The following is a 27167-nucleotide window of genomic DNA, read 5'->3' on the forward strand; positions in this document are numbered from 1 at the left end:
CATGCAGCTCAATATCTAAAAAATAAAGAACCCAATCCAAAATGGGCAGATCTAAATAGACATCTCTCCAAAGAAGATATACAGATTGCCAACAAACACATGAAAGGATGCTCAACTTCACTAACCATTAGAGAAATGCAAATCAAAACTACAATGAGATATCACCTCACAGCGGTCAGAATGGCTATGATAAAAAAAATCTAGAAACAATAAATGCTGGAGAGGGTGTGGAGAAAAGGGAACCCTCTTGCACTGTTGGTGGGAATGTAAATGGATACAGCCACTATGGAGAACTGTACAGAGTTTTCTTAAAAAACTAAAAACAGAATTACCATATGACCCAGCAATCCCACTACTGGGCATATACCCTGAGAAAACCATAATTCAAGAAGAGTCATGTACCACAATGTTCATTGCAGCTCTATTTACAATACCCAGGATACGGAAGCAACCTAAGTGTCCATCAACAGATGAATGGATAAAGAAGATGTGGCACATATATACAATGGAATATCACTCAGCCATAAAAAGAAACGAAATTGAGTTATTTGTAGTGAGGTGGATGGACCTAGAGACCGTCATACACAGTGAAGGTAAGTCAGAAAGAGAAAAAGAAATACTGTATGCTAACACATATATATGGAATCTAAAAAAAAAAAAAAAATGGTTGTGAAGAACCTAGGGGCAGGACAGGAATAAAAATACAGATGTAGAGAATGGAGTGAGGACACGGGGATGGGGAAGGATAAGCTGGGACAAAGTGACACAGTGGTATGGACATATATACACCACCAAATATAAAATGGATAGCTAGTGGGAAGCAGCCACATGGCACAGGGAGATCAGCTCGCTGCTTTTTGCCCACCTTGTAGTGGTGGGATAGGGAGGGTGGGAGGGAGACGCAAGAGGGAGGAGATATGGGGATATATGTATATGTATAGCTGATTCACTTTGTTATACAGCAGAAACTAACACACTGTTGTAAAGCAATTATACTCCAATAAAGATGTTAAAAAAATTAGATGACAAATATAAAGTTTTAAACTACAAATAATCCTATGACTGCCCATTAGGAAGTTTTACATTTTGAAAAAAATAGTCAAAACTAGAATTTCATGCTTTTTCTTAAGCTTTTAATTAAAAGAGAACTTCATGTGTCTCATACTTTGGAGTTATGTAAAATACTAGTTTCTCCAGAAGCTTTCATCTAATTCATGTTGGACAGCTCACCAGAAATCTGATAAAGGCCAATAAATCACAAACATAAAATAAAGCCCAGTCATTAACCCAAAATGGAGATGGAAGAATTATCATGATTTCTAAAAATTCCTGTGCAAATGAGGAAAATAGTGATTTACTTTTCTTAGGAATCCTTCACTTTAGTCTCATGCTTCAAAAAATTACTAAAGCAGTTATTTTGTACCTTAATGTCATTAGGATACAGCAAGATATGAATACTATTATTAATATACAAGAATGATAAATTACACAAAAATAAATAGAACCAGGGATATAAATTTTACCTACATTACTAATACATCTGTTGAACATTTTTTTCAATTACCCAAAACCTCTTTAGCTATAGAAAAAAGAAATGACTGTGTGAACTATAAATTGCTCAGGTTGGGGTTTACGATAATATGTTCTTGGCACCTCAGTACTTTCAAAAGTTATCTGCTCAGCTAAACCAAAACTGCAAAGATAAAAAGACAACAGAAACACTCATTTTATATTAATAGAATTAAAGGTCCACAATTTCATAGGATCATACAGTTTACAAATGTAAGTAATTTATCTGGGAAATAAGGTAACAACTAAGTGTAATATACTGGTGACTTGTGATGTATGTAAAGTGACTTATCAAGTCTTAGAGAATTTTCTGTTATATCAGTTCATCAAGACTGTTTTCATTGCAATTTTGGTTAAGGGCATGAACAAAAATGCAGTTCCAGGTACCTGTATTTTTAAAAACCTGGGTGATACCAATATATAGCAAAGTATGGAAACTGTGAGTTAATCATCTTTATTACCAGGAAAATAACACCCACCTTAGGTTTGTGTCATAGGTTAGAAACAATATATGGTAAGCACATAGTAAACCATATGGCAATCAATATGCCCTTAGTGAATGGTAGCTCTTCCACTGTAATTGTTATGGTTGTTATTTTATTGTTATAAAGCAAAAGTTAGAGTTAAAAGTTATGGTGGGAGAGATTGACTTCCACTGTGACTACCTGAAGAATCCAAGATTGAAAAATATACTGCCAGTTCAGCCAGGTTTTACATGCATTTACTTCTTATTCAGGAAATAAAAGAAGAGTAGAACATCTGCTCCCATTTCCCATACAAAATATTCTTTAATAAAAATACATACATAAGCACAATTATTAGTCATGAACATTTACTGAAAATGATTCAAAATGTCATGTCACTTGGCGTTGCCCTAATATTATATTCATCATCAGATAATTCGGTCCCCAAAGCATTCAAATTGTCAGATAAATCTCTGCCTGGGGGAAATATAAACGATAGCTTCTTATAATGAATGAACACGAAATGATTCCCCACAGTATAGTGCCAGATTCACTGGAAATAAAAATAACCAATTAAATAATCTCTTTTTAAAATAGGTCTGTGACTGGCAGGCACTTTTCTTCATTGTGGTAAAAAATAAGGATCTCTCCTATGGAAAAAGTCTCGTATTAACACTTTGATAAACCAGATTACAACTCTGAAAAGCGCCTTTATAATCAAGTTTTTTTTTTTCCCAATTTAATATCCGAGTAATCCTATCTTTAGGTTAGATGGAGATAGTTTTAGCTGGTGGCAATTTTGTTGCAGTGATCTAAGAAATCTCATTTCCTCAAGTCCATAACTGAGAGTAAAGTAACAAACCTTTTCTCCCCAAATTGAATAATATACCTGGTTCCCATATCTTCAGCATAACCATTTTTGCTTCATCATGACTTATTTTTCCAATCAATGTGAGAAGAATGTTAATATTCATTGCTTCAGATTTCCAAAGACATAAAGAGGATGTATTGGAAGAAAAATCATGAAATGCCCCTTAGCACCTAGCCAACTCTTTTTTGATCTGATTTTGAGGTATATGAATACTGGTTTTTTCTGAAGTGTCAAATAAACAAAGTAAAGTGAAGAGACAGTTTCAGAAGAAACTTCTTTCCTCCAAAGGTATGGATCTTTTCTCTCACTGACATTCCTGAAGAATAAAAATGAAGCCTGAACATATTTATTGCGGAGAAAAATATGTCAGGCATTTCAGCCTCAAAATAACCCCATGAATAGCAGTTTCATTCCCAATTTTAATTAAGGCAACTGAGGCTCGGAGAGGTTAAATAACCCCTAAAGTCACAGAAGGAAGATTTGACCCCAGGTGAATCTATTACCAAAGGGTCATGATAAACACTGTGATACAATCTGTTTGCTGAGGACATTATGTTTGCTGCATTATGTCTTAAGCAGTGTGGAGAAGTGATGAGAAATGACAAGCAGGGCACTTGGCTATCATGTTTATAAAGACAAAGAGTAGTAACTTAGCTCACTTTGTGTTCTTCTTCACTGTTTCTGCCATGGCTTGTAGACTGAAGGGTCAACATTGATTGTTATTCATTAAACATTTAAAACATATTTGTTGAACCTCTTCTTTGAGCAAGGCAGAGGCATGACATTTCATACTCTAGTCTTTTAAGGTTCAAGTGATGCTAATTTAAATGCTAATGATGCTAATTTAGCATCATTTTATAGCTAGAGATCCATGAAAAAGGACTATAGTGGGGCTTCCCTGGTGGCGCAGTGGTTAGGAGTCCGCCTGCCGATGCAGGGGACACGGGTTCGTGCCCCGGTCTGGGAAGATCCCACATGCCGCGGAGCGGCTGGGCCCGTTGAGCCATGGCCGCTGAGCCTGCGCGTCCGGAGCCTGTGCTCTGCAATGGGAGAGGCCATAACAGTGAGAGGCCAGCGTACCGGGAAAAAAAAAAAAAAGGACTATAGTGAACTGCCTACCTCAAGATTTTCTACGTCTTTATTTTTCTTCTCTCTCTTGCTCTCTACTTTCTCCCTACAATATACGAACTGCTTTCAATGTTCACTTATAAGAAAGCCAATTATGATATAAGGCTTTATTCTCTGGTTAATGAAATGCCTCTGGCTAAATTTTGAAGGCAATTGTTTTCAATGTTAATATTTTCAAACAAGAAATTAGCGTCTGGGTAAGTATCACATTAGTCTAATTTAGGATACAAAGGTTTGCGTATAATTTCCAAAACCTGTATCATTACTTTATCAAGAACTTTGTGTTCTAACCCAGAATTGCTTTTGTAGTAGCTGTTAATTTTTGTTTTTCATAGCTTTACGTATTAGGTGCACAATAATCATTAGAAAAATAAACAGACACCAATTAAACATTCATGTGCACATAAACTTGGATTTCCCCAGTATATTTCTCTTTTCTCCCATATTCACTTTATTGTAAATCCAAATTTCATTACCTGTGCCAACAGATTAAAAAGTAAACATGAAGAAAATAAATCTATTGATTATATTTACTCCACATACCTTACAATCATTTTAAAATTCAGTTTTAACTCCCATTTCTCATAAGCATGGCTATTTAATAACACTAATTATTAACTGAAACATGATTTCTACAGTATTTAACTGCTATCAATACTCTCTGGTTAAAGTAGAATACTAAAAGAAAAATTCATTTCAATCAGTAATAAAAACAGCCTGTAGACCATTTACTTGGCTAGCCAGCTCCTGGAACTTCAAAAACTGTATGTACTATTATATTCTTGGGAGTAGACAGGCTGCTACTAGAATATAAAACAGTCATTCCTTTTTACTTATATACTGTTAAAAAGTGTAAGACCAAGCCCATAAAATTTTCCAATATTTTTCTTTTTTAAAATTCAGATTATATGTATCTAGTGGTCTGTTCATTGTTTAAATAAGTGATAACCTGCTTCCCATTTTTATGTTAATATAGATGAAGGCATCTCTCCTTTCTCTCTCTCTAACATTTTTTTTTCTCTCTCTCAAGAAATCTTAGTTACTCAGCTGCCTGGGTTTGTCAAATGTCTAATCTAACCATGCAGAGAATTGAGGTGTTACAGAGACTAGGAAAGGAAGTACATTGAAGAAACAATGTCTCCTCTTGAAAAACTTTAGATCTGAAATGGGATGTGACCAACTAGACATATGTTAGACACACTCTAGAAAGAATAAAGTAACAATAAATAAATGTTATAAGGGCAGTCTTTGGTAGTGTACTCTGGTGGATTTAAATGGACTCTATTTCAGAACGAAAAGAAATTAAAATGCTAATTTTGTTTTCCAAGTGTAACTTTGTATGTAACTTTGTAATCAGAAAAACAAAATGTTTAAAAAAACATTAAAGGGGTGCTCTCTTCGGTAGCACACATACTAAAAAAAATTAAAGGGTCATTCAAAACAAGTGAAATGTAAACAGTTTTTCAATTTAGACCATCAGAGATGCTATCACCTGTTGCTAAGTGCACAGAGATACTCACTAGAAACTACTTGATAGATAATTGTGTCTAGAAAAAGATAATCTATTTTCTAATTAAGGTAGAGGTGTGTGTGTGTGTGTGTGTGTGTGCGCGCGCGCGTGCGTGTGAGAGAGAAATGTTGTGTAATGATCTTATTGGTTTTCAATTATTCTGAACACATCTCCGTATTTGGGAAGGGTAATCTGTGGGCAAATACACTGGCTTCTACAGATGTGGCCTGACATAAGTAATGGTAAAGTATTCATACAATGGGAAATACAAATGGACAGCATGAAGTTATGTATCATTTTCTTTAGTATTAATCCATATTTTTATTTTATTGATTTAAAAATCATTACTTGCAGAGCTTAGCTTAGATATAAATGCTTGCTAGTAGTACATTTTTTGGAATGGTCATGCTACTTAAATTTCTGTTTTATTATTAATTTAATAGACCTTAGTGAGACAAAGATCCCATTATTGTGTACCATTTTCTTAAGTACCATTAACATATCAATGATTTTAAGATGCATCCCAAATTCAGAGATGTTAGTATAAAGGCATACATTTTAGAATTGTGGAAATGAGGAAATGTATATGATGTTTATTTTTTCTTTTAGGGTTGCATGTTTTAATTTTTTTGGACAATTCCTTTTTCCCATATTACCGGTATAAGGCAATTAGCCAATTCTGTAATTGACACAGTTAAAACAGAACTACAAAATTCTCTCTTCCAGGTCATATTAGAAACCAAAATCTGAGGGCTTATTATCAGACTGGGAAAATGAAAAATTTTTTTTCTTTTATATTGGCTTATCCATTTCATTGCACAGAATTTTATATATTACTGTGTAATATTTTCAGGCAACAGTGCCATTATCCCCAGAATATAAAAAAATTGTTTTACTTTTTATGACTAGACAAAACACCAGGACACAGTTAATACTTCTGTGGGGACTTTCGTAGTGTTCTGCATAATGAATGAACTCACTTAGGCCCCTATGATAAAATCCACCTGACTGCTCAAAAGGTTAAATGTGTATAAAAAGCTGGTATTTTGCTATGCTAGGAAGAAGAGTTAAGAGACACTAAATGAATTGTTTTTCCTTCTCAGATACAATTGTAAGCTTATTGCTTTTTTGTGTTATAAGTAACCTTTTCATGTGCAATCCATAGCACTATTTATTATTCATTAAAAGAAGCTACCCCAGGTAAAAATACTGTTGTAACTGAGGAATATTCAATAAATTGGAATTCATTATTCATGCAAAGAAGGAAAGAAAATTAAAAACAGGGAAAAGCAAAAATTCTATGAGAATCTATGTGACCTGGAAACAGGAATAAAGACATAACGAGAAAGCAAGAGAGAGGCCCAAGCAGTACATAAGCCTTCTTTACAGTTTTGGTTCACATGTAGTCTTGAAAATAGCCCTCTTAATGAAATAAATTGAGTGGGTAAATTTTTCCTATAATCAAATAAAAAAAGCCAGAAAAAGTACATCAGAGCAATATTTCAAATGTCTTAATGTCAATGACCTTGTGTTATATATTTTGATAGTTGTCTCAGCATCTAGCATCATGCTATTTTCATAGTCCTGTTGCAAAAGATCTAGGTTGTTAGATGTCCAGTCATTTCCACCTTTTTATTCCAGTCCAGCCCTCACAGATCTGTGCAAACTTATCCTCCATAAAGAAAGACGTCCAAGTAAATGATAGAATCACATGAGTCTTGGAAGCGTACACTGCTTAAAATAACTCTAGGTACCTGTAAACTATGAAATAAGAACTAAATTTGAAAATAGACTTAATTATGCATTTAGTGACAATACCCTGATGCTTTAAAACTGATGTGAACATCAACTAAAAATATAACTTAATAGATTGGCTATTTTTTTAAATTTTCTCATGTAATGAGCAATCCACATTTACTTTGTACTTGATGCTGTGATTCTGGACCACTAGCAATTTTTGGTTAATTCATATACAAGTTGCATTCTTTTAAAGCAACTGTGTATATGTCGCTGGCAACCCAAATAACTAAACTGATTATAAAATTTTACACAGATTATAACTGGTTTTGAGAAAATTAAAAAGGTCCTGGTAAAAAGCAGAATGTGCTCAACTTCAGACTGTAGCCCTTGGACGGAAGGGATATTCTTTAGTTTATCTCTTTTCTCTCGTCTTTTAAATATGGGTTAGTATCCATATCTAGCTCAGAATACATCAATTCTCTACAGGGTTACAAACTTTCTAAACCTGCATTGTTGGTGAGAAGCAGCAATGGGTTCAGTAAAAACTCAACCCTGCTATTAAAACACCTGTAAACACAGTGACAAAAATGTGGCTTAACAGTATCATCTTCTGCTATTTTGCTTATATTTTTTATACATGGAGCTAGAGAACAAAACTCAGAAGCAAGCCTAGAAATTGACATTCAATGAAAATGGATCATTAATAGCTTTTATTTCCAAAAGCTTCATCCATATTATCCAGGAGGAAAAAATATCTTTTGAAACCAATAAGCCAATAACTCAGGATTCTGAACCTTTTCTGCACTACAGATATTTCTATCAGTTTTGTAAAGCCTAGAGGCCCTTCTCAGCATGTTTTTAGTTCATAAAATGAAATAAACAGAAGTACAAAGTCATTACCAAAATATTTTAAAATGTGTGATACAATAATACGTGTGCTCATCTATTAACGCATTAAAAAACAGAGGTGGTGGCAGGACTACTATAATTTCTTACAGTGAAAATGGTAAATGGTATTTTCAGCTATGTACAACAAGTATAATGTGGTATGAAAATATCTGTGATTTCTATTAGTGACAAAGTCATTGGTATTGCTAATGCAATGATTCATTGTTACCTACATTTGTAATGGATAGAAATTCTAAGTTTCAGGGAGCCATTAGTAAAAATAAACATATGATTTTTGTTTTCTCATCAAAAAACACAGACACCCTGAATTCTACCCATCCCCGAAGATCCTGTACCCTCAGTCAAAAACTCTGCATTAAGTACTTAAGGGGGTGGGACTGAGAACATCCTTTATATTAATCTCTGTAGGAAAGTGCTCATGTTTTGTTATACTGAAAACTATTAACAGTGGTAGAATCCAGGAACAATTCTAATGGGAAAGGAAAAGACATTATTAAGTGACTGCTGAGTGGATATGAGGCAACTTTTATAAATGAAATAGTCATTTTATGGATATTCAAAAAGTTGTGTGTCTGCCTGAGTGTACCAAAAAAATATAAGGTGAATTTTATTTTGAACATACCACCACAAATATCCTCGGATTTCTTGGAGCTAAGAGGTGTGGTTTCAATTCTTCAGTGTTTTGTAGTTAGATAATAGTGCTGAGTATTTATAGGCTCCCTTATTATAACTATAGTTCTGTCCATTTTCCTTGTCAGAAGTTTATTTTCTGCCCCTGCTCCTGTTTTCCTTTGAATTTTAGTATTGAATTTACTGACTTTGCTCTGACTCTACTTCTTTTTATAGAACCATATTCCTCAAGTTCAATTTATTTTTAAGTTGGATACTTTATGTGTCCATTCCCTTTAGAGCTGTAAAAAGAATGTGTACTATTGACCAGATAAAGCTGTTAAGTTAACTATTATGAAATATATTTTTAGGTCCTTGGTCACCTTAATGGCTCTCTGAGTTTTAAGATATGCTTAAAGTCCAGCGTACTACAATCTGGGAGGAGTGGTCTGTGGCTATTATTTCTTCCTCAGCACCTGCTTGATCTGGGAGAGCTGCAATCTGGCATTCTCTTTACCACCCACCACAATTATTTAAGGACTAATAATGATTTCAGAATCCAAATTAAAAAGTCTTTTCTTAGGTATCCATTTCTTTGACCAGCTCCCTGTTTTGGAAACACTATTTTCTTTGCCCTCTCTAAGTCTTGATTCTCAGTTTCTCTAATCACTCTTTTATTTTTTGTCCCTTTGCAGATAGAACTTCTTTATCTTAAATTCTATCTTTAGTAATCTTATATTCTTTATTCTTTTTAATATCTCCATTGGCACTAACATTCAATCTCACCACTTCACCATTCTCATCTGATTCTTGAATCTGAGTCTTTGTTACCCTATGCTTCCCTGAGTTATCACCCACATTTTAATTAACTAGCTGTCCTAGCTTACCAGGATGTGCCAGTGGCACCTATAATTCAATATGCCTATGCAGGAAAGAAATCTGTTGGGCCCTTCTCCTTCACGTGAAGAAGAATGTTTTGAAGATGAAACTCAAAACATGTACGAGGCTCTTTGTGTTACATGCTGCTGGAAGCTATCACTTCCAAGTCTGCTTATGTAGCTGACAACTGCAGCCAGGGGCATGCTGGGATTGGTGTCCCGCTCAACTCAGCTCCTTGGGTGCCAGTAAAATTTTACTGCCACTATTGAAACCCTTGGGATTTCAGGAAATCCTGGAAAACTGTGCACATTTGGTAAAAGATCAGAAACCATCTATGTTCTTTTCTTTCTCCTATTTGAAAAAAGCATTATTTATCTCTGCTGTTCAGTGACTCTGATAAAAGCAGAAACCACAGTGATTTGTGCTTGTAATTTCCTCATTATGAAACCACGATTTCAGCCTCACTTTGATATTCAGACCCCAAATTTCACCTAAGTACCCCAAAATGCCATGGCAACACATGTAAAGAATAATGACTAGCCCACAAATTACATTTTAACCATGTTTCAACTTTCAAGTCCTAGGATGACTTCTTTTCTAGCAGTTTCCTTATAGAGAGATTTTTGGTATTCTATAGTGTAATATTTTATTTGAGTTCTACCTTTATTTTTTTGTCAAGGGTGAGGATGGGGTGATGGTTGAAAAGATTGATATTTACAGTCTGAGAAAAATACATTTCTCAATCATACACTGCCGTTCTAAATGTTATGAAGCTGAAATCAAGTTATACTGCTCCCAAACTCCTCTCCTAATCTCTGCATACTTTATCTTACTTGGTTTCTGAGATAGGATATATTAAAATGAGTTTTAGCCTGGAGAATAAATGCAAAACTAAATTTTAATCCCTGGACATATGCAGGTTAGTGCATAATGGGAATGTTACATAATTTGAAAAACAAGAAGGTCTTACTGAATGTTTCAGTAATTATTTGTAATCAAATACAAAATACAGTTAATAAGAATCTGATTATTTGTAATCAAATACAAAATACAGTTAATAAGAATCTGATTCAATTTATTAGATGTATTTAGTATGTCCTAGGGGCTCTATTTGAGCATTCTGCAGATATTTTTTCTGTCTTTCCTTTTAGATTATCACTTTAACGTACAGCAGGTGAACTTTCAAAGTGTGATTTGTCTGAACAAAACTGTTGGGCAACATTTGGAAAAATATACCCAGAGGCAACTGATTGAAGCTGGAACTTCCGTGTCAGACACAGAAAGTCCAATTCGGTTTGTCATTGAGTCAATTTTTTGTGTTTATTGTTGCAAAGACTTCATACTGCAGTAATGTTGGAATCACTTCTTTCCTTGAGGGCTATTGATATTCTTGCACAGTATTCTGGGGTTTTTGTACTTATTGTCATGTCTTTAAAAAGAATGTGAGAAATTAAGTTAAAATAATTATCTATACTCAAGTATTTATAGTTATGGTTATTTCCACTTATATCTCTATATATTTATGAGTAGATTTTGAAATATTGTGTATATTGGATTAACATTATACAATTAATCCTGAATATAAAACTTTCATCAACCCATAGTCGATTTCTTTCTTTCTTTTTTTTATGTTCACAAAAGGTGACAGCCTGAGGTAAGCTGTCCTTCTCTTGTCCTATTGGAGTTCTGGATTAATTCTTATCCTATGTATTCAAGGAAACTAATCTTACATTGATATTAGGCAATGCATTCAAAGACAAAAATTGTTGCAAATCACCATTTCAAAATTCTAAAACAGAGCAGCTATTTTTTATCTGGAATAAAACTAGAATTAGCATTAATGATTATTCTTCTTTGTTTTTTTGATTTCTTGTTACACTTGCAAAAGTTAAAGTCTATTTTGGTGTTTTAAAAATCCCTTGTAGATGCATAAAAAGATAGTTTATGAGATGGATTATTAATATATAAATATGCTTGCCATCAACTAGTCTTGACCCCATATTGTCAAAGCCTAAAAGGTAAGTGATCATTCTAAACACCTCATCATATGATTATCATACAGCAATCAGAGCTCATCCACTTAATATTAAGATTCTTAAGGACGAAGGGTCTGTTTATCCTTGAGCATATTGTCCTTCTTGTAAAATTTTCATAGCCTGCCGCCTGTTTGGTACCTACTATATGTGCTTCTGGCCTCAGTTCAAATGTTACTTCCTTAAACTCCCCAAAACAGAACATGTACCCCTGTCATGGCTCTCTCTTCTTTTCATTCATGGTACTTACCATGTTTTGTAATTAGACATTATGTAATTCCTGTTTTTCTCTCCCACTAATTTCTATACTCCATGAGAATAGGAACTGAATTTAACCGCCATTGTTGCCCCAGCTCTAAGGGGTGGCTAGTGTTGGATCCAATTTGGTGAATGAATTAATTCATTAATACATGTTCTGAAAATTCTGTACATAGTTAAGAAAAACTCAATAAATATTTGTGGCTAGTTTATTTACTGAACACATAATTATATACATTCACTATGTTTTAATACTGGACTTAACACAATTTTCTCATTAAATTTATGTCTTAATTCTAATCTTTACTTCCTCATAAACACCTTTTATTTTTAAAACTCTTTATTTTAATCAGAATCTCTTGTATTTTGCTTTTGGACCTATGTCATAGCTGGATATAGCAGAGTAGAAATTTAGTGTTAGATAGGATAAAACTATAATCTCTGACCATCTATATTAGATAAGAAAATACTGAAATTATTTTTCCACTGTTAGTTCCTGTTCATCATTCACTAAAGTACTTGATCAAATAACAGTGACAGTTTACAATAATTGTAAACATGAAAACATAAAGAAATGAACTTAGGTGTTTGTGGTTCAGAAGTATGTTATGATGTCATATTTTTCAAAAACTAAAGCAACTCCTATTTCCTATAATGGTTTTGGTTGAATTAACAATATTTGTTTATTAAAAATTATGTTAATGCCACTGGATTTCCTAAATTTAGGTACTTGTAAAACATGGTATGCAAGGCATTAAAGCTGACTTCTACATATTTTGTTCTCAATACACACAGTCAGTTACTAAAGATAGGCAGTTGTTTAAAAATTTAAAATTTCACAAAATTATAACAAAAGAAAAAGGGGACTAAACTAGATTTAACTTTTAAGATAACTCAAAATCCTTTTGTCTACTTATTTATTTATGCAATTATTTGCTTTTTTACAAAATGTATTTACCTAGATATTTTACTAAATGGTTGATATATAGGTTTCTCATTCCAGTTCATCATCATTGTCCTTTCAAGCTGTTTATGAAAATGGCTATCTGAACACTTGAACTTATATCATTTAAAAGTGACAAAGGAATATAAATTAGAAAAATTAGAAGAGTATCTGTAATACTGTAATAGATATTACGGAAACATCTAAACGATTTTCACGTATCAATCAAAAGTAACTTCAGGGCCTTCCCTGGTGGCGCAGTGGTTGAGAGTCTGCCTGCCGATGCAGGGGACACGGGTTCGTGCCCCGGTCCGAGAGGATTCCACATGCCGCGGAGCGGCTGGGCCTGTGAGCCATAGCCGCTGAGCCTGAGCGTCCGGAGCCTGTGCTCCGCAACGAGAGAGGCCACAACAGTGAGAGGCCCGTGTACCGCAAAAAAAAAAAAAAAAGTGACTTCAATTAAAATTAAAAATAATCAAACTTAAACCCCCTGTAATAAAAAATGAAGAATAAAACTAAAAAATAACTGAGATTTCTCAGAGTCAATGATAAGTTGTATGAACTGTATATGGAAATCTAAACTGAAATTATATAAATCAGATGTATTATTGCCTTAACTCATATGTAAATATTAATTAGGAAATAATTAGTGTGAAAATTACAGGCAGATCCTTTGCCAAGTATTAAAACATTTGTTGTTAACATCTGAAATAATTATATTATTACTGAAAATGTTTAATAGGTGATTGATATATGTAATAATTATTACCACATAGGCATTGTGTTATAATAGATAGGGTTAAAAATAAATTTATTCCTTACAAAGTAAAAGTACTTAATAGCTATATTAATTAAAGACATACATTATAAATAAAGAAGTCACATAATTAAAAAAATAATATTAAAGTAGCATCTCAGCATAAACATCTTACCTTTAATGGTTTAACTGAAAATGAATAAATATACTTAGGTTTTTAAAATGTAGAATATCATTAATATTAAAAATATTTCATTTAATTACACTGATAAAGGTGGTAATAATAAATTGATTAAAATTGAAGGTATGGTAAATATGAGAAAAATGCAGAGAAAAGGTTAAGATCTGAGAAAAACAAATCTTTTGGTGATAAGTAGACAGATATCAAGATCAGTCTGTCTACACCCTGTAAAAAGCAACGTAAAAAGCAACCTCCAAAATTACCACTTTTATATTTTCAAGGCTCATTAGTAGTAGTAGTTGGTCAGATCATAGCATTCATATGTCTGTTGATTATTTGAAATGAGTGAGAAATAAATAAGTGATCTCAGATAAACTATCAAGATGTCTGCATGGAGAAATGGCCTAAAATGAGAAACAGATCCCTGTCTACCTCTTATTTCAAATCCATTTGCATAACCCCATTGCAAAATATACTAAAACTTAATTAACCCATCAGTACAAATAAGAAAGAAGTGGTACAAGTGAGGCAAATATAAGTGCAGCAGCCCCAAATTAGACTGACAGCTTGAATGTGAACACAAGGAAAACGACACTTCGGTATGGGTGTCCTCTAACCCCCCAGCAGTTAGTCTCCATCATTCTTCTTTCCCTCTCTCACATGAAATATCTGCTGAAACAAATGGCTTCTCTCCCATTATTGCAGGTGTAAGTTAACCTAGTGGACCCCTGTGGGAGAGCATACAAAGCCCGAAGAAAGTTCATCAATCTTACTTCAGAGTAGAAGTACGCAAATTGGTTATAATCTATGTAATGTCAACTCCTAAGATCCTAAACTCAATTAGCTGGGAGCTAGCATGACCTGTAACCTGCAGGTGCTTCTATATGCCATGTAGTGAGTGAATGTTCTACGTTCTCAATGCATATCACTAAATCATCACTGTGGCAAGATGCACTTTCTTACTGTGGATTTTCTAAACGTTCTAAAAAGCCACAGAATAAAAAGCAAAACCATAGCCTCAGAAACCTAGACAATGGGAAGAATCAGAATCCTGAATTTATTACATACTCTTATAAATCAATGCAATAGAAACAAATACCCCAAGAGGAACATATTTTAGATTGTACCTTAGGTGACCTGTTCCAATATCTGTCAGGGGACAGAGGTGAACAGAGGGAACAGTAGAATGTTAGAGCATACGATAGGTTAAGGGAGGCACCTCACTATCACATGCATGTTCAGAGAGCAGTCTGGATTTACATATAAATATTTTACAAATATAAAACCAAGTCAGAGAAAAACAAAGAATTTCATTAAACGCAATAGCAAAGACACTAGATGCAAACTTATGGCCATGAAGTTTAAAGTCTATTTCAATACATCCTTCCTAACCTATCAGGTTTCTTTCTTTTCAAGGGTATTTTCAGATGTGGTGACCTCAGTAAAATCTCTGATGGAGGGATGAATAGGCTTTAGTCATTGGTTTCAATTTCTAGCTCACATCAAGGTCTCTTTCCATTTTCAATAGGTAAGAAACCAACTGGCTGTCTAGTTGCTCCTTGGTCAGTACAGGGGGCAAAGGCTGATTAGGCAGCCATATTCAGGTCCCATGAACCAAAAGAAAAAAGATGCAAGAGCTGGGCCTGGGTGGGCCAAGGACCAGTTGAAACTGAATTTAAGTCAACTTAGTGGGCGGTCAGTTAAATGCTTTATAGGAAGGTTGCTAGGTTTGTTGACTGGGTGGCTACTGGTCATCCAGTTGTATGATCAACCTGCTTACTCATACTGTCCTTTCCTTCCATTCATCCATGCCTGAAGCTTCCTTTATTAACTCATGCTCCATGTCCTTCTTCAATTATTTTTAAGCTTAGAAATATTTTCCCCGTCCAAGGTATTTCTTTGATGTTCACAATTTCGTTATTTTAAAGAAGTTTTTCAGGACTAGGGTAATGAGAATCTCCAGATCATCATTTTGTTTATATACATAACCCAAATAAATTCTTCAATAATTTTCCTTGTTTTATTTTATAAATTACCATTGTCAAGGAGGAAGAAAGAGAGGGAAAGTGAGAAATAAAATTGTTACTCTGGCTAAAGAGAGAGAGAGAGAGAGAGAGAGAGAGAGTGAGTGTGTGTGAGTGAGTGAGTGAGTGAGTGTGTGTGTGTGTGTGTGTGTGTGTGTGTGTGTGTGTGTGTGTGTGTGTGTGTGTGTGTGTGTGTGTGTGTGTGTGTAAGAGACAGAGTGGAGGTGGAGGGTGCTTTCAAGTTTATCTTGTTCAGCTCTATCCAAAGAGGTATCATTCTTGGTTTAGAGGAAAATACACTGAACTGGGAATCACAAGACCTGATTCTAGATTCCTTCCAGTCCTGGTTCTGTCACTAACTGTGAGAACCCGGCAAACCACATAGCCTATGTGTCTCAGTTTCTATGTCTGAATTCTTATCTGCATTTGCCTTTTGAATTGCATAATGTTATGATGCTCTAATAGCATTATATATATCAAAGTAGTAGCACTATGAAGTTTCTATAAGTGTCCAACAATTATTAAGCTACATGCCCAATTCCAGTCTCCTGTTACTGACTATAATCCTGTTACTACCTCTCCCTAGGTTTTTTATTTGTTTTGGAGAAGGTGGGGTGCTTTGTGCTTCTTTGTAAACATTTTAGGTAAATTATTATCCTATAATTTGATCCATCATCTCAAGACCCTACTGTCTTAGGCTTTCAAGAAGACAAATAAATAGCATGTAAAACTGTTACTGATGTGTTGGCCAATTCAACATGAACCCTTATTAATCTCTACCTTTTATCTGTGACAAAGGTTATCTGGTTAGAATGCTCTGAATTTACTGTTTGAAACAGAGTAACCACTCTGGGAGAAAATTAGGTCATATGCACAACTCAAAAGCCAAAATGTGATTCATGGAAGAGATGTACTTGGGTCTCTGAGGAACTGTTGACCTCCTTTCAGACCACAAGGCAACCACTCCTATGCCTATCATGTTCTAAGTGAGACCCATCCTGGAGAATAGATGCACATTAATAACATTAACAACAACAAATATGAAATGTGCCATTTCAATACATTATGAAATCTGGAAGCAAATTATTATTGATTTTGGCCCAGATTCCATAATAAATGGAGGCTATGCAAATAAAGGTTTATATATATATGAATACTTACTGTATTGACAATTTCTTCCCATGAATTCTCCTGGGCACTCACAGGAATAGTTAGCAACAAGGTCTGTGCATATTCCACCATTTTTGCAAGGCTCAGCTTCACATTCATTAATATCTGCGGAAAATAGAAGAGAGGAAGAGAATTATTGGTGAAAAAATGATCAGTTATTAGAAGGTTTTAGGCGTTTCAAATAAAAAAAAGTCTAAATAATGCTGTGTGTGTGTATGTCTCTAATCAATAATATAAATGGTGCCTACAATCAACAATTTATTAGCAATCAAAATAAATCCAGTTCAAATGGAATTGAGAATCCAAATCCAGCAGAACTAAACCACTCTCCCATCCTGAAAATAAATATGAATAGTTTGGGGAAATATTCAGCGTATCCTTAGAATTAAATCAAACAAATTAACCCTGATAGAGAAATGAATTGGTATCACAAGATCTAGAAACCTCCTCAGCAGTAACCACTGCCAATTAACACTGTCTCATTTCATCTTAATTCATTAAAATTCTAACTGACAGAGATGTTTTAGTTTCTAAATAGTCTGCCTTTGATGAATGCAACGAGAAGTAAATTGGAGTTAATAGGTAAATCTTGTTATATGCAAAGTATAATAAATGTAAATGATCACTTCCTAATCTCATTCAGGGGTTTCTAAAGTTAGGAGGGCTAAAGGGACTTACCTTTTATGAATCATTATTATACCTGATGCAAAATCATACGAAATAGAAAACATTCAGCAAATTATAATAACTTCCACACTAATTTTGGACAACAGGGACAACAAATGGGATTTTGAATGAAAAAAGAATTAAAGATTAATTCAGTCAAATATCAATCACTGATATTTACACATCATTTCGTCTAAGCTCAGCACCAAGCTAGGTTCTGTGGGAGCTAGTAAAGTAATTGGAGGACATGCACTCTCCCCATCACTTTCCCTTCCTATCATCTCTCTCAACTGAAATCCTGCTCTGCTCTTATTCCCACAACTCCTTCTTACATATCTAAATGGTGTTACTTAGGGACTGTCTGTTTATGTGCCTTTCACCCTTTCACCTAGTCAATCTGTAAAGTTTACAAATGCAGCACCCATCCTGCACTGTTCTTTGTACCTCCACAAATGCCACACTCTATCTGGAAAACCACTAGTGCCCAATAAATATTTCTTGATAAAATTTATAACAAAATAGTGGTGCAAACAATCTGAAAAAAATTATTTCAGATGTGTGATGTGCCTTCGGATACACTACAACGTATCAAAAGTTATTCTGAAGTCCTGGGTTTTCATAGTGCTTAAAACAATATGATCATTAAACTACCCCCTCAATATCAAACAAGGACAAAATACTAGAAAACCTCTATTTTGCCCTTTCCTTTAACTTCTTTCTTATAAACAGCATCTCCTCCTGGAAACAGATTTGGTCATCCTTTCATTCTAAGTTTATGGCAAAGTTTGGTCTAAATTTCTTTAGGCAGGTGACCACTTTCTCTGAAAAAACCATCCCTTTTGGTGTCTGGCCAAGTTCTACAGTTTGAGAGTAGAGACAATTCATGACTGTGTTCAGAAAGAATCTGAATAATTTGATCATTTTATAATATCAAACAACAGGATAAAATCAGAATCTGATCATCTCTAAAAAACAGCTGTGTACTATATAATAGACTCACAAATATCTGACACTAAAACTCTTAAGCAAGAAGGAAGGAAGGAAGGAAGGAGAGAAAGGAGAGAAAAAGGAGGGAAGGAAGAGTATGTCACATTCATTTTCTCATCTGATGAGATATTTAGCTCTTTTTGTCTTAACAAAAATTCACTTTTTATTTATATTGGACTAACATGCAAAATATTTTCATTAAACTTTGAAAACAGCACAAAAGTCACTGTGCTATTTATTTCCTTACCAGATGAATGTCAGGAAATGGCAATGACTGGCTACTTTGGAACATGCTTAATATGTCTTTCCCTGTATCATATCTACTACAATTTGTTTTAGGTGAGATATGTCAGAGCCTGACAAGAAGTTAAATCTTCATGTCTTAAAGAATGCATTGTCTTATTTTGTAAAGTTAGACATAAAAAGCTACTCTTTTATATACTTACAGGGAAGAAACTGAGTATTAATTAATGTCTGAAAAAGAGCACATAAGGGAAATAGAATTTGATCTTGGATTTGAAGGAAAGTTTTAATTAGGATTAATAAAAACAGGATGAAGAGGGTATTGTATTTCCAAGCAGGGATCCAGAATGAGTCACAACTTTGAAGAGAAGCGTTCATGGTATGACGGTGTGTTCAAGTACACAAATAGCACAGTTTGTCTGGAGGACAGAGTGGGAAGGGGGTGCTGGTAACCAAGTCTGAGGATGTAGACAGGACCAGATTACCATGAACTCTTAGTGCCAGCTGAGGGAACTGGCCATTCTCTTTTGGCAGTGAAGGCTTGGAGCCAGCTGGGAGGGTAGCCTCTATACCCTTGTACCCTAGAAAGATTTAGAAAAGCCATATGTGGGATGGACTTAAATAAATGAAAGAAGGCTGGACAGAGACCCACCCAGGATTTGATGCTAAGAGGTACAACATATGTTTTAATTCTCAGGTAAGAGAATTACCTTCCCTGAAGATTTCTCATTTTAATATTGACCTATATCATGAGTAAAATCAAACCCAGCTCTTGCTGCTTTGAAATGTTAATAGAAGGAAGTTTGCATAGTTGATGATGTGAGAACAATCAAGAGTTATTTTATGTACTATTAAGATATGCAGTTACCGTTGCTCTTTGCTTCCTCATTTCTTCTAAGTTTTTACACGATAAGTAGTACTTAACACATGAGAATGTGAATTTAATTGAGACTAATCGATCTTTGAACTTCTATCTATTTGTTCATCAGACCAGGTCTACAATCATCAACAATGGAAGTTAAAATTAAGAACATTTGTTTCTAAAAATAGTTACACCTTTACCCAGAGGTTAACATGAGGAGGAATGAACTGGAATTGCATTTGCTGAAATGAAAATGCTTTCTAGCCATACTCAGTTTGTGATTAAAAAAAAAAAAAGATCCTCTACTGTTTGTGCGTTTTTTTAAACCAAAAAACTACCTTGATCTAAATTCATAAAAATAAAAACATTATATTAAGTGAGTTACATACTTTAATATAGTAGCAAATAAGTAAAACATTTCTGCCTATGTACACATCTAGTAACATGTAGGCTCAGATAACAGATGCAAATTACACAGAAGCCTTTATATATCAGTATAATGCAAGAGTTCTTTCAGCGGTGAAGGCTATTTGCACTGTGATTAACACTGCGAGCAATCTAAATGGAAACAGACCTCAATTGGAATAAATCATGTTTAATTAAAGACTAGATATAAATGCTCACAGAATATAATGAAATGAAAGTTAAACTTCTTTGTAATAAATCACATACATATTTCTCTGTCACAGATCATGACATTATTATTTCCAGAAAAAAGTCCTCATCTATTCCAAATATACTGGGATATAATAAATTATTTTATAACTAAGAAAAATTTGACATTGCAGTTCCATACAAAATAGGAATTTCCATATTTGGTCATTTTTATAGTTCATTTATAATAATAATAGCTATCATTTTTTGAGGTTTTTAGTTCTATGACTGCTTCCTGAGAATTGTTTTTAAAAAATAACATCATTCAAAGCTAGATTTTATAATTAAGACACCCAGCTGAGTCCTGATTCCTTACTCTGAAAACATAAATCTTTGCTGTCCACCCTCTAGCTGACTGAAGCACAGTGGTAGGAGCTGAGCATGATTTCCAGATACAAACTCGTGGTGTGTGTGTGTGTGTGTGTGTGTGTGTGTGTGTGTGTGTGTGTGTGTGTGTGTGTGTGTGTGTGTGTGTGTGTGTGTGTGTGTGTGTGTGTGTGTAGCAATTAAAAAGCAAAGCAAAGCAAAGCAAAGGAGGGAAGGGAGGAGAGGAAGAGAATGAGAGAATAGATAGTTGGTCACAACAGCATGCATATCTTTGAAACAAAAGGTACTCTAAAAGGATGTCCAGACACTTTTTCTGTTGTAAATAGTTACATAGATTCATTCATATTATATGCATAATTTAGTCTCTTTATCTTTACCATTATTTTGCCCTTAGCCCACCTTATACAGATTTGGGAAGGTGTGCTGTAGTCTTCCCTCTTAGGCTTGGCTTTTTGCTAACAGAAATAATGTCAACCCATGCACCCTCTAGAGATGTCACTGTGAGAAGCCTCCTCTAGTAATTGAAAAACACATATATTCATTAAGATCATTCTGAGTACTCCTGAACTTATAAACATGTGCATCATGAGAAGTGCTCAGTTACTCCTAGTCTTTTTTTCTGGATCTTTGTCAGACCCATCACTGTGCAAATTACAGCCCCAAAGCCCATGAAACTGCCTTTGGAGTAGTAGGCTGTCAAAGAGTTTTTGAAAATCAAAATTATATTTGCTAGTTCCTTTATCAGTGCCTTCTCTGGGTATGATTTCTTGCCACAGAAATGATGTTGCTTCTTTTCAGATCATTATATTTAAATATTCAGAAATCCCATTCTTCATTATAGACTCCACTAGCTGGTCAGAGAGGAAATGGAGATTTGCGGAGTCTAATTGCTAGGGCATCCTGTGGAAACTTTAAAAATTAATCGATTAACTAAATAACTAATTAATTAATTCATTTTCAAACTGGCTCCCATTTGTAATCTGCAGAACAGGAATGACTGCACATTGCACTCTTGGGCCATCAGTGTCCCAATTCACCCTTGAGTCTCTCTAGAACTCCTGAGGTGGATGCCAATTGGCCCCAGTAGTTCAACTACATTTACTTTGCCAACTTGGCCTAGAATAATTTGAATATTGACCACCATTTAGACTAGGACATCCAATCCTTTTAAGGACAGAAATCCATGTAACCTCCTCTTGAGTGGAGGAAAAAAGACAACTTAATTCACTCGTGAAACTACCTCCTTTTGATCCCCGAGTATATCCAGGTCCCATGAGCATCAAGAAAGGAACAACTGATTCTCAGGCTGAGCACCCCTGTTTTGATAGATCAGAAGGACACCATAACTAAGCCCTTTTTTTTCTTTGCAAAGATATAATTTCTTGGCTTCCTTATTCCCTTCTCTTGGGCTGTCTTTCCTCCTGCGATATTGTTATTGACTTAAATAGCCCGCAAGTGCTTATTTTCTAGAGTCTGCTACTTTTGACCCTTTGTAACCCATCTTCCCTGGGCTCCCCATTAGCTATTAAATATTCTCCAGACTTCCTGTGAGTGATTGCCTTTTAAAATTTAACCTTTTATATTTTTTCTTACCTAAAGTTTATGGTTTTTCAATTTCTCTTTTAAGGCTGAAAAAATTATGATCAATTTCTAGGAATTCTGTCCTCCCGCTCAGGTATTGAATTTAATTATGTCATAATCAGAACTATCTACAGGATTTCCCAATCATTTTGGGGGCAAGTCAGTATATTTTCAATCTTGTGTGCTTGAACTCTGTTTTGATCTGGCCTTTTGTTATATTGCTACTAATTTATTTTAAAGTAGCAAATTAAAATGAGCATTCTTCGATGAGAACATACCACAGGCAAACCTTTTATACTAATTTACTGATAACCCTCATTTACCAAGAACAATAGTGCCAAAAAATATCCAAGAGGTATTTAACCATCACCTCTTACTAACAAAGATAATACTCTATGCTCATCTGTATCCTGGCATCCTCACATTTATTTTGAGATCTCAATTTTAATGCAAGAAACTTTGTTATTGGTATCCAGGTAGAGCCCAGTTCTCTAGGATGTCTCCGTTTAAAATTATTTCAGTAAGGCTTTAGTTGTCTTAATTAGATATTTGGCCAGCAAGATAAGACAGCTATTTCAAGATACTTATAAAGCCAAAACCAGGGAACAGCTGTTAGGGGAGGGATAGTCAAGAGGGTGGTATAACTCAAATATTTGAGGCCTTGAAGAAATTCACAAATAAAAGCTACATGAAAAAACACAGTAGAAGCCAAAATGAACCAATGCCTCTGGTAAAATTTGTACCAAAGAGCAAACAATTGCAAAGAACATTACCTTAGGGGTATGCAGCACAGTAACTTGACCTGCAATAAATATTCATTGATTGGTAAGAAAACTGAGAATATCAGAGACCTGGGGAATCATCACCTGTACTGTGACAGTGAGTTCCCTGATTTGGGCAGATGTACCAGCCTACTTCTAAAGGGGTTCTATTAAGGAGAATGGATTTAGAACAATGCTCCTTTTAAAAGTTAGAACTTTTAAAATATACCAATGCAAAGCCTCCGCACCAGAGATTCTAATTTAAATGGACTTGGGTGGAATGAAGGCATAAATATTGTTTTATAGGAGTCCAGGTAGCCAGGGTTAACAAACACTGCACAGAACCTCTGTGTATGAAGTCCATCTATCCATCCACCCATCCTTAGTTCTCTGCTAGGTTCTAAGAATGCAAAGATTAATATATCATGGACCCTTACTTTTCTCAAGACTCTTATAGTACAGCAGATAGATGAGGAAATAATCAGTTACAGTACAAAGTGACAAGTGCTCTAATGAATGAACGCAGTTTCTCAGAGACTTCAGACAGCAATAACTAAATTAGTCTAGCAGGCTAGAGAATGTTGAATTTTAGAGGTGTCTATCTGACTGTGGCAAATGCTTCTGAGCTATGTCAAGTCATAACTAATTACTCTGTCAAGTTATTTTTCTAAATTAATATGCATCTCATTATTCTACATATCCGAGAGTGATTCCTTATTGTCCCATAGTTCTGTGCTCCAAGTATAAAACTCATATATGTCCTTTTATTATGTATGTTATAATTTATATATTTTTGCATATTCATAATGCTTTATCCAAAATCAATCACTCTATTCTGTCAAATGCATGTTAAATTAGTTTGCTTGCAGTTCTCTCTAGTTTTAATGGTCAGTACTAAAGATCAACTATTTTGGATTTTTTCTATAGTGAGTTATCAGAAATCCATAACTGGCTAAAATGAGATGGGATTCACATGGGAAGCATAGCTAGGATTCACATGGTTGCTTTCACACACCCATTCACTCACTCATTCATTCATTAAAACTTTGATGAGCACCTTCCATGAATCAGGCTCTAAAATACTGAATATATGATTGGATACATCAGTGAACAGGGATAGTTGCAACTGTTCTAAGAAGTCTCACCTTCTATAATTGGAACATAAAAGGACACAATGTTTTCAGAGAGAACTGAGCACTTTTATATGTCTGGATATGCACAGGGACTATGTGGAACTACTAGGGATGGTGGTTACTAGGTAGTCTGGGACCAGATTTTTATGGCCTTACAAATCAAATTAAGGAGTTTGAACTTTAGTCCTTGGACACTGAGAAGTTAATAGAGAATTCAAGAAGTGTGGAAAGGGGGCATGGGATTGAACAGATCTGTGGTTTAGAAAGCTCATTTACTCTAGAATTTCATTACTGGTAACATTTGGAAAAATAATTCAAAGAGTTGGAAGGGCAATTTATGTTGAGTCTGTATCACTCAGACCATACATACAACATGATGACTACAGCATGTATCTTTAAACATTTGGCTTGGTTTGAAATGCATACAGACTTCCTAATATTTAGGGTTGCCAGATTCAGCAAATAGAAATACAAGATACCCATGCAATATTTGGCTCATACTCTATAAAAAAAAATTTTTATCTGCAATTCAAATTTACCTGGCCATCCCGTATTTTATCTGGGAATCCTATTTGAATAGTCAACTAGAATATGATTTCTCCATATTTTCTTTCTTTCCTTTTATATAAGCACTTTAATTTCAGCATATGGTCATGCTTTCCATTCTGTATGTTCAGCAGACCCCAAGGAAAACTAACTACAGTAGAAAATCTTTATTGACAAATGAGTCCTCCTCAGGCTTTTGCTCAAACTAAACTTCGTTGCTTGCAAAGCAGTTCATAATCTTTAGAGTTTACCTGTATATAAGCTTCAATGTATTATTTATATAGTTATACTTGTATACATATCAATACTTCAGCTATGTAAGAGCCAAGGTAATCCATTTCTAAATAGACAAGCAGTTATGGATTTTAGGAATAAAATTAGAACAGATGCCCATTAAGCCAAAATCACTTAAGATTTTGAGAAAAATTACTAAGAGGAATAAAAGAACTGGGGGAAAATTGGCACTCCTATCAGCAAATTAATTCATAATGGTTTGGAATATATAGTATGCATGAAACTTACAGTAATCACTTATTTCACTTCATATGCAAGTTGTAAGTAGAAGGACTTAACACCAGTATATCATTTTGGGATGTATTTTTTATCAAGAGAGGCTTTTAAGGGAATAAATTAAAACGTAACAATTCACCAGGTTGAATTATTTTTCTCTTCAATGACAGTAATTTAAAAAAAAAAAAACACAGAGACAGTAACTTATACTAAAAATGATGAGCCACTTAAAGCATACAAGCAATGCCACATTTAAATAACAGGCAATGATACACAGTTACGTTTCATATATGCAGAAAAATAATTTCACTTAGTTCAGAATTAATTTCTTAAAAATAACTCTATAACATATTAAGTATGGACAAACAGCTCATCAGGATGACAATTGATTGACAACAATTAGCAAATCCACCCACTTGTGCTATGAGCTAAACCTTGTTTTAAACATTTTGTATATATCATCACACCCTTTGAGCTACTATTATCATAACTGTTTTCCAGATGAGTGAATTGAGACATTGAAAATATAAATAATATGTCAGAGTCACACAGGTGCTGAAACTGAAATTAAAACCCAGATAATTTGTCTCAGGAATCTATGCTTTTCACCAGTTAACTTTACCACCACTAGAAAATATGAATTCTCCTTCACCTTTACTTCATACTTGCCTTCAAGGTACCACTCTATGTGCTGAGGAGGACAGAGAAGACAGAATACACAGCCCTTGATCTCAAAATGTTTAAAATGTTCTAGTAATATTAGTATTACTGCTCTAGGTCAAAGACTCCAGTCCTAAAATCTTAGTCTGGAACACTTTTTCCCCCTAATTCCTTTATTCCTTTTAGTAATTTTTCTCAAACTCTTAAGTAGTTTGGGCTTAATGGGCATCTGTTCTAATTTTATTCCTAAAAGCCACAACTGCTTGTCTGTTTAGAAACGGATGTCTTTGGCTCTTACATTCTTTTATACTTGACTCTTAACTTTACATTCTGATGAAAAGAATACATTTATTTTTGTTTCTTTCTTTACAGAGGACATGGATCTATTTTATACATGTCAGCTGAAATTCTTATTTTTCAAAGAGGAAAATCCACATTTTTTAAGATCATTATTTGCAAGATAGCATACACATAGAAAAGTACACAAACCAATAGAGTTAAATGAATTATTGTTAAGAGACAACCTGTTTAACAGTCACCAAGGTCAAGCACAAGAACAACGCCAGCACTTGAGAGCCTTTCCATGCCCCTTCTTTTTTTTTTTTGGTACGCGGGCCTCTCACTGTTGTGGCCTCTCCCGCTGCGGAGCACAGGCTCCGGACGCGCAGGCCCAGTGGCCATGGCTCACGGGCCCAGCCGCTCTGTGGCATGTGGGATCTTCCCGGACCCGGGCACGAACCCGTGTCCCCTGCATCGGCAGGCGGACTCTCAACCACTGCGCCACCAGGGAAGCCCAAGATTGAGTAGTTTAATAAAACATACTACCAGAAGGAGCTGTATTCATAAAAGTGACAAAAATACTAATTTTTTCACAGTAGTTCACCTCCTGCTTTGCAGGTTATTTTCATTACTCAAGAAAGGCTTTGCAGGAAGCCTTAAATGAAGACGAATGGAAAAAAAGTAACATAACTGCAAAATTTTCTATTACTCATATATTTTTGGTTTTAGATTGGATTTACTTCTGCTATGGCTGACTATCAGAATACTGAAGATTATTAAACTGTAACTGATGTTACCCATATCTACCCTAATAGTTCTTATTTCCCAGAAATTTTTCTGCAGTAAGTTCATAAAGTATATTGATATGTATGTTTCCTGCATTCTTAGGATCTATTTAAGAAGTTGTAATTTT

The 27167-nt window shown here is 34.6% G+C and overlaps 1 protein-coding gene across 2 annotated transcripts in view; it reads right to left on the bottom strand.

Annotated features, from left to right (window-relative positions):
* Positions 1-27167, bottom strand: part of EDIL3 (EGF like repeats and discoidin domains 3) — a 426053-nt gene that overhangs the window by 171968 nt on the left and 226918 nt on the right. For both annotated transcript variants that reach the window (XM_067731176.1, XM_067731177.1), the window contains one exon: positions 17037-17150. In XM_067731176.1, the coding sequence (XP_067587277.1) occupies positions 17037-17150 (114 nt within the window). The remainder of the gene's footprint in view (positions 1-17036; positions 17151-27167) is intronic.

This window comes from Pseudorca crassidens, chromosome 3 (genome assembly GCF_039906515.1).
Source record: "Pseudorca crassidens isolate mPseCra1 chromosome 3, mPseCra1.hap1, whole genome shotgun sequence".
NCBI lineage: Eukaryota > Metazoa > Chordata > Mammalia > Artiodactyla > Delphinidae > Pseudorca > Pseudorca crassidens.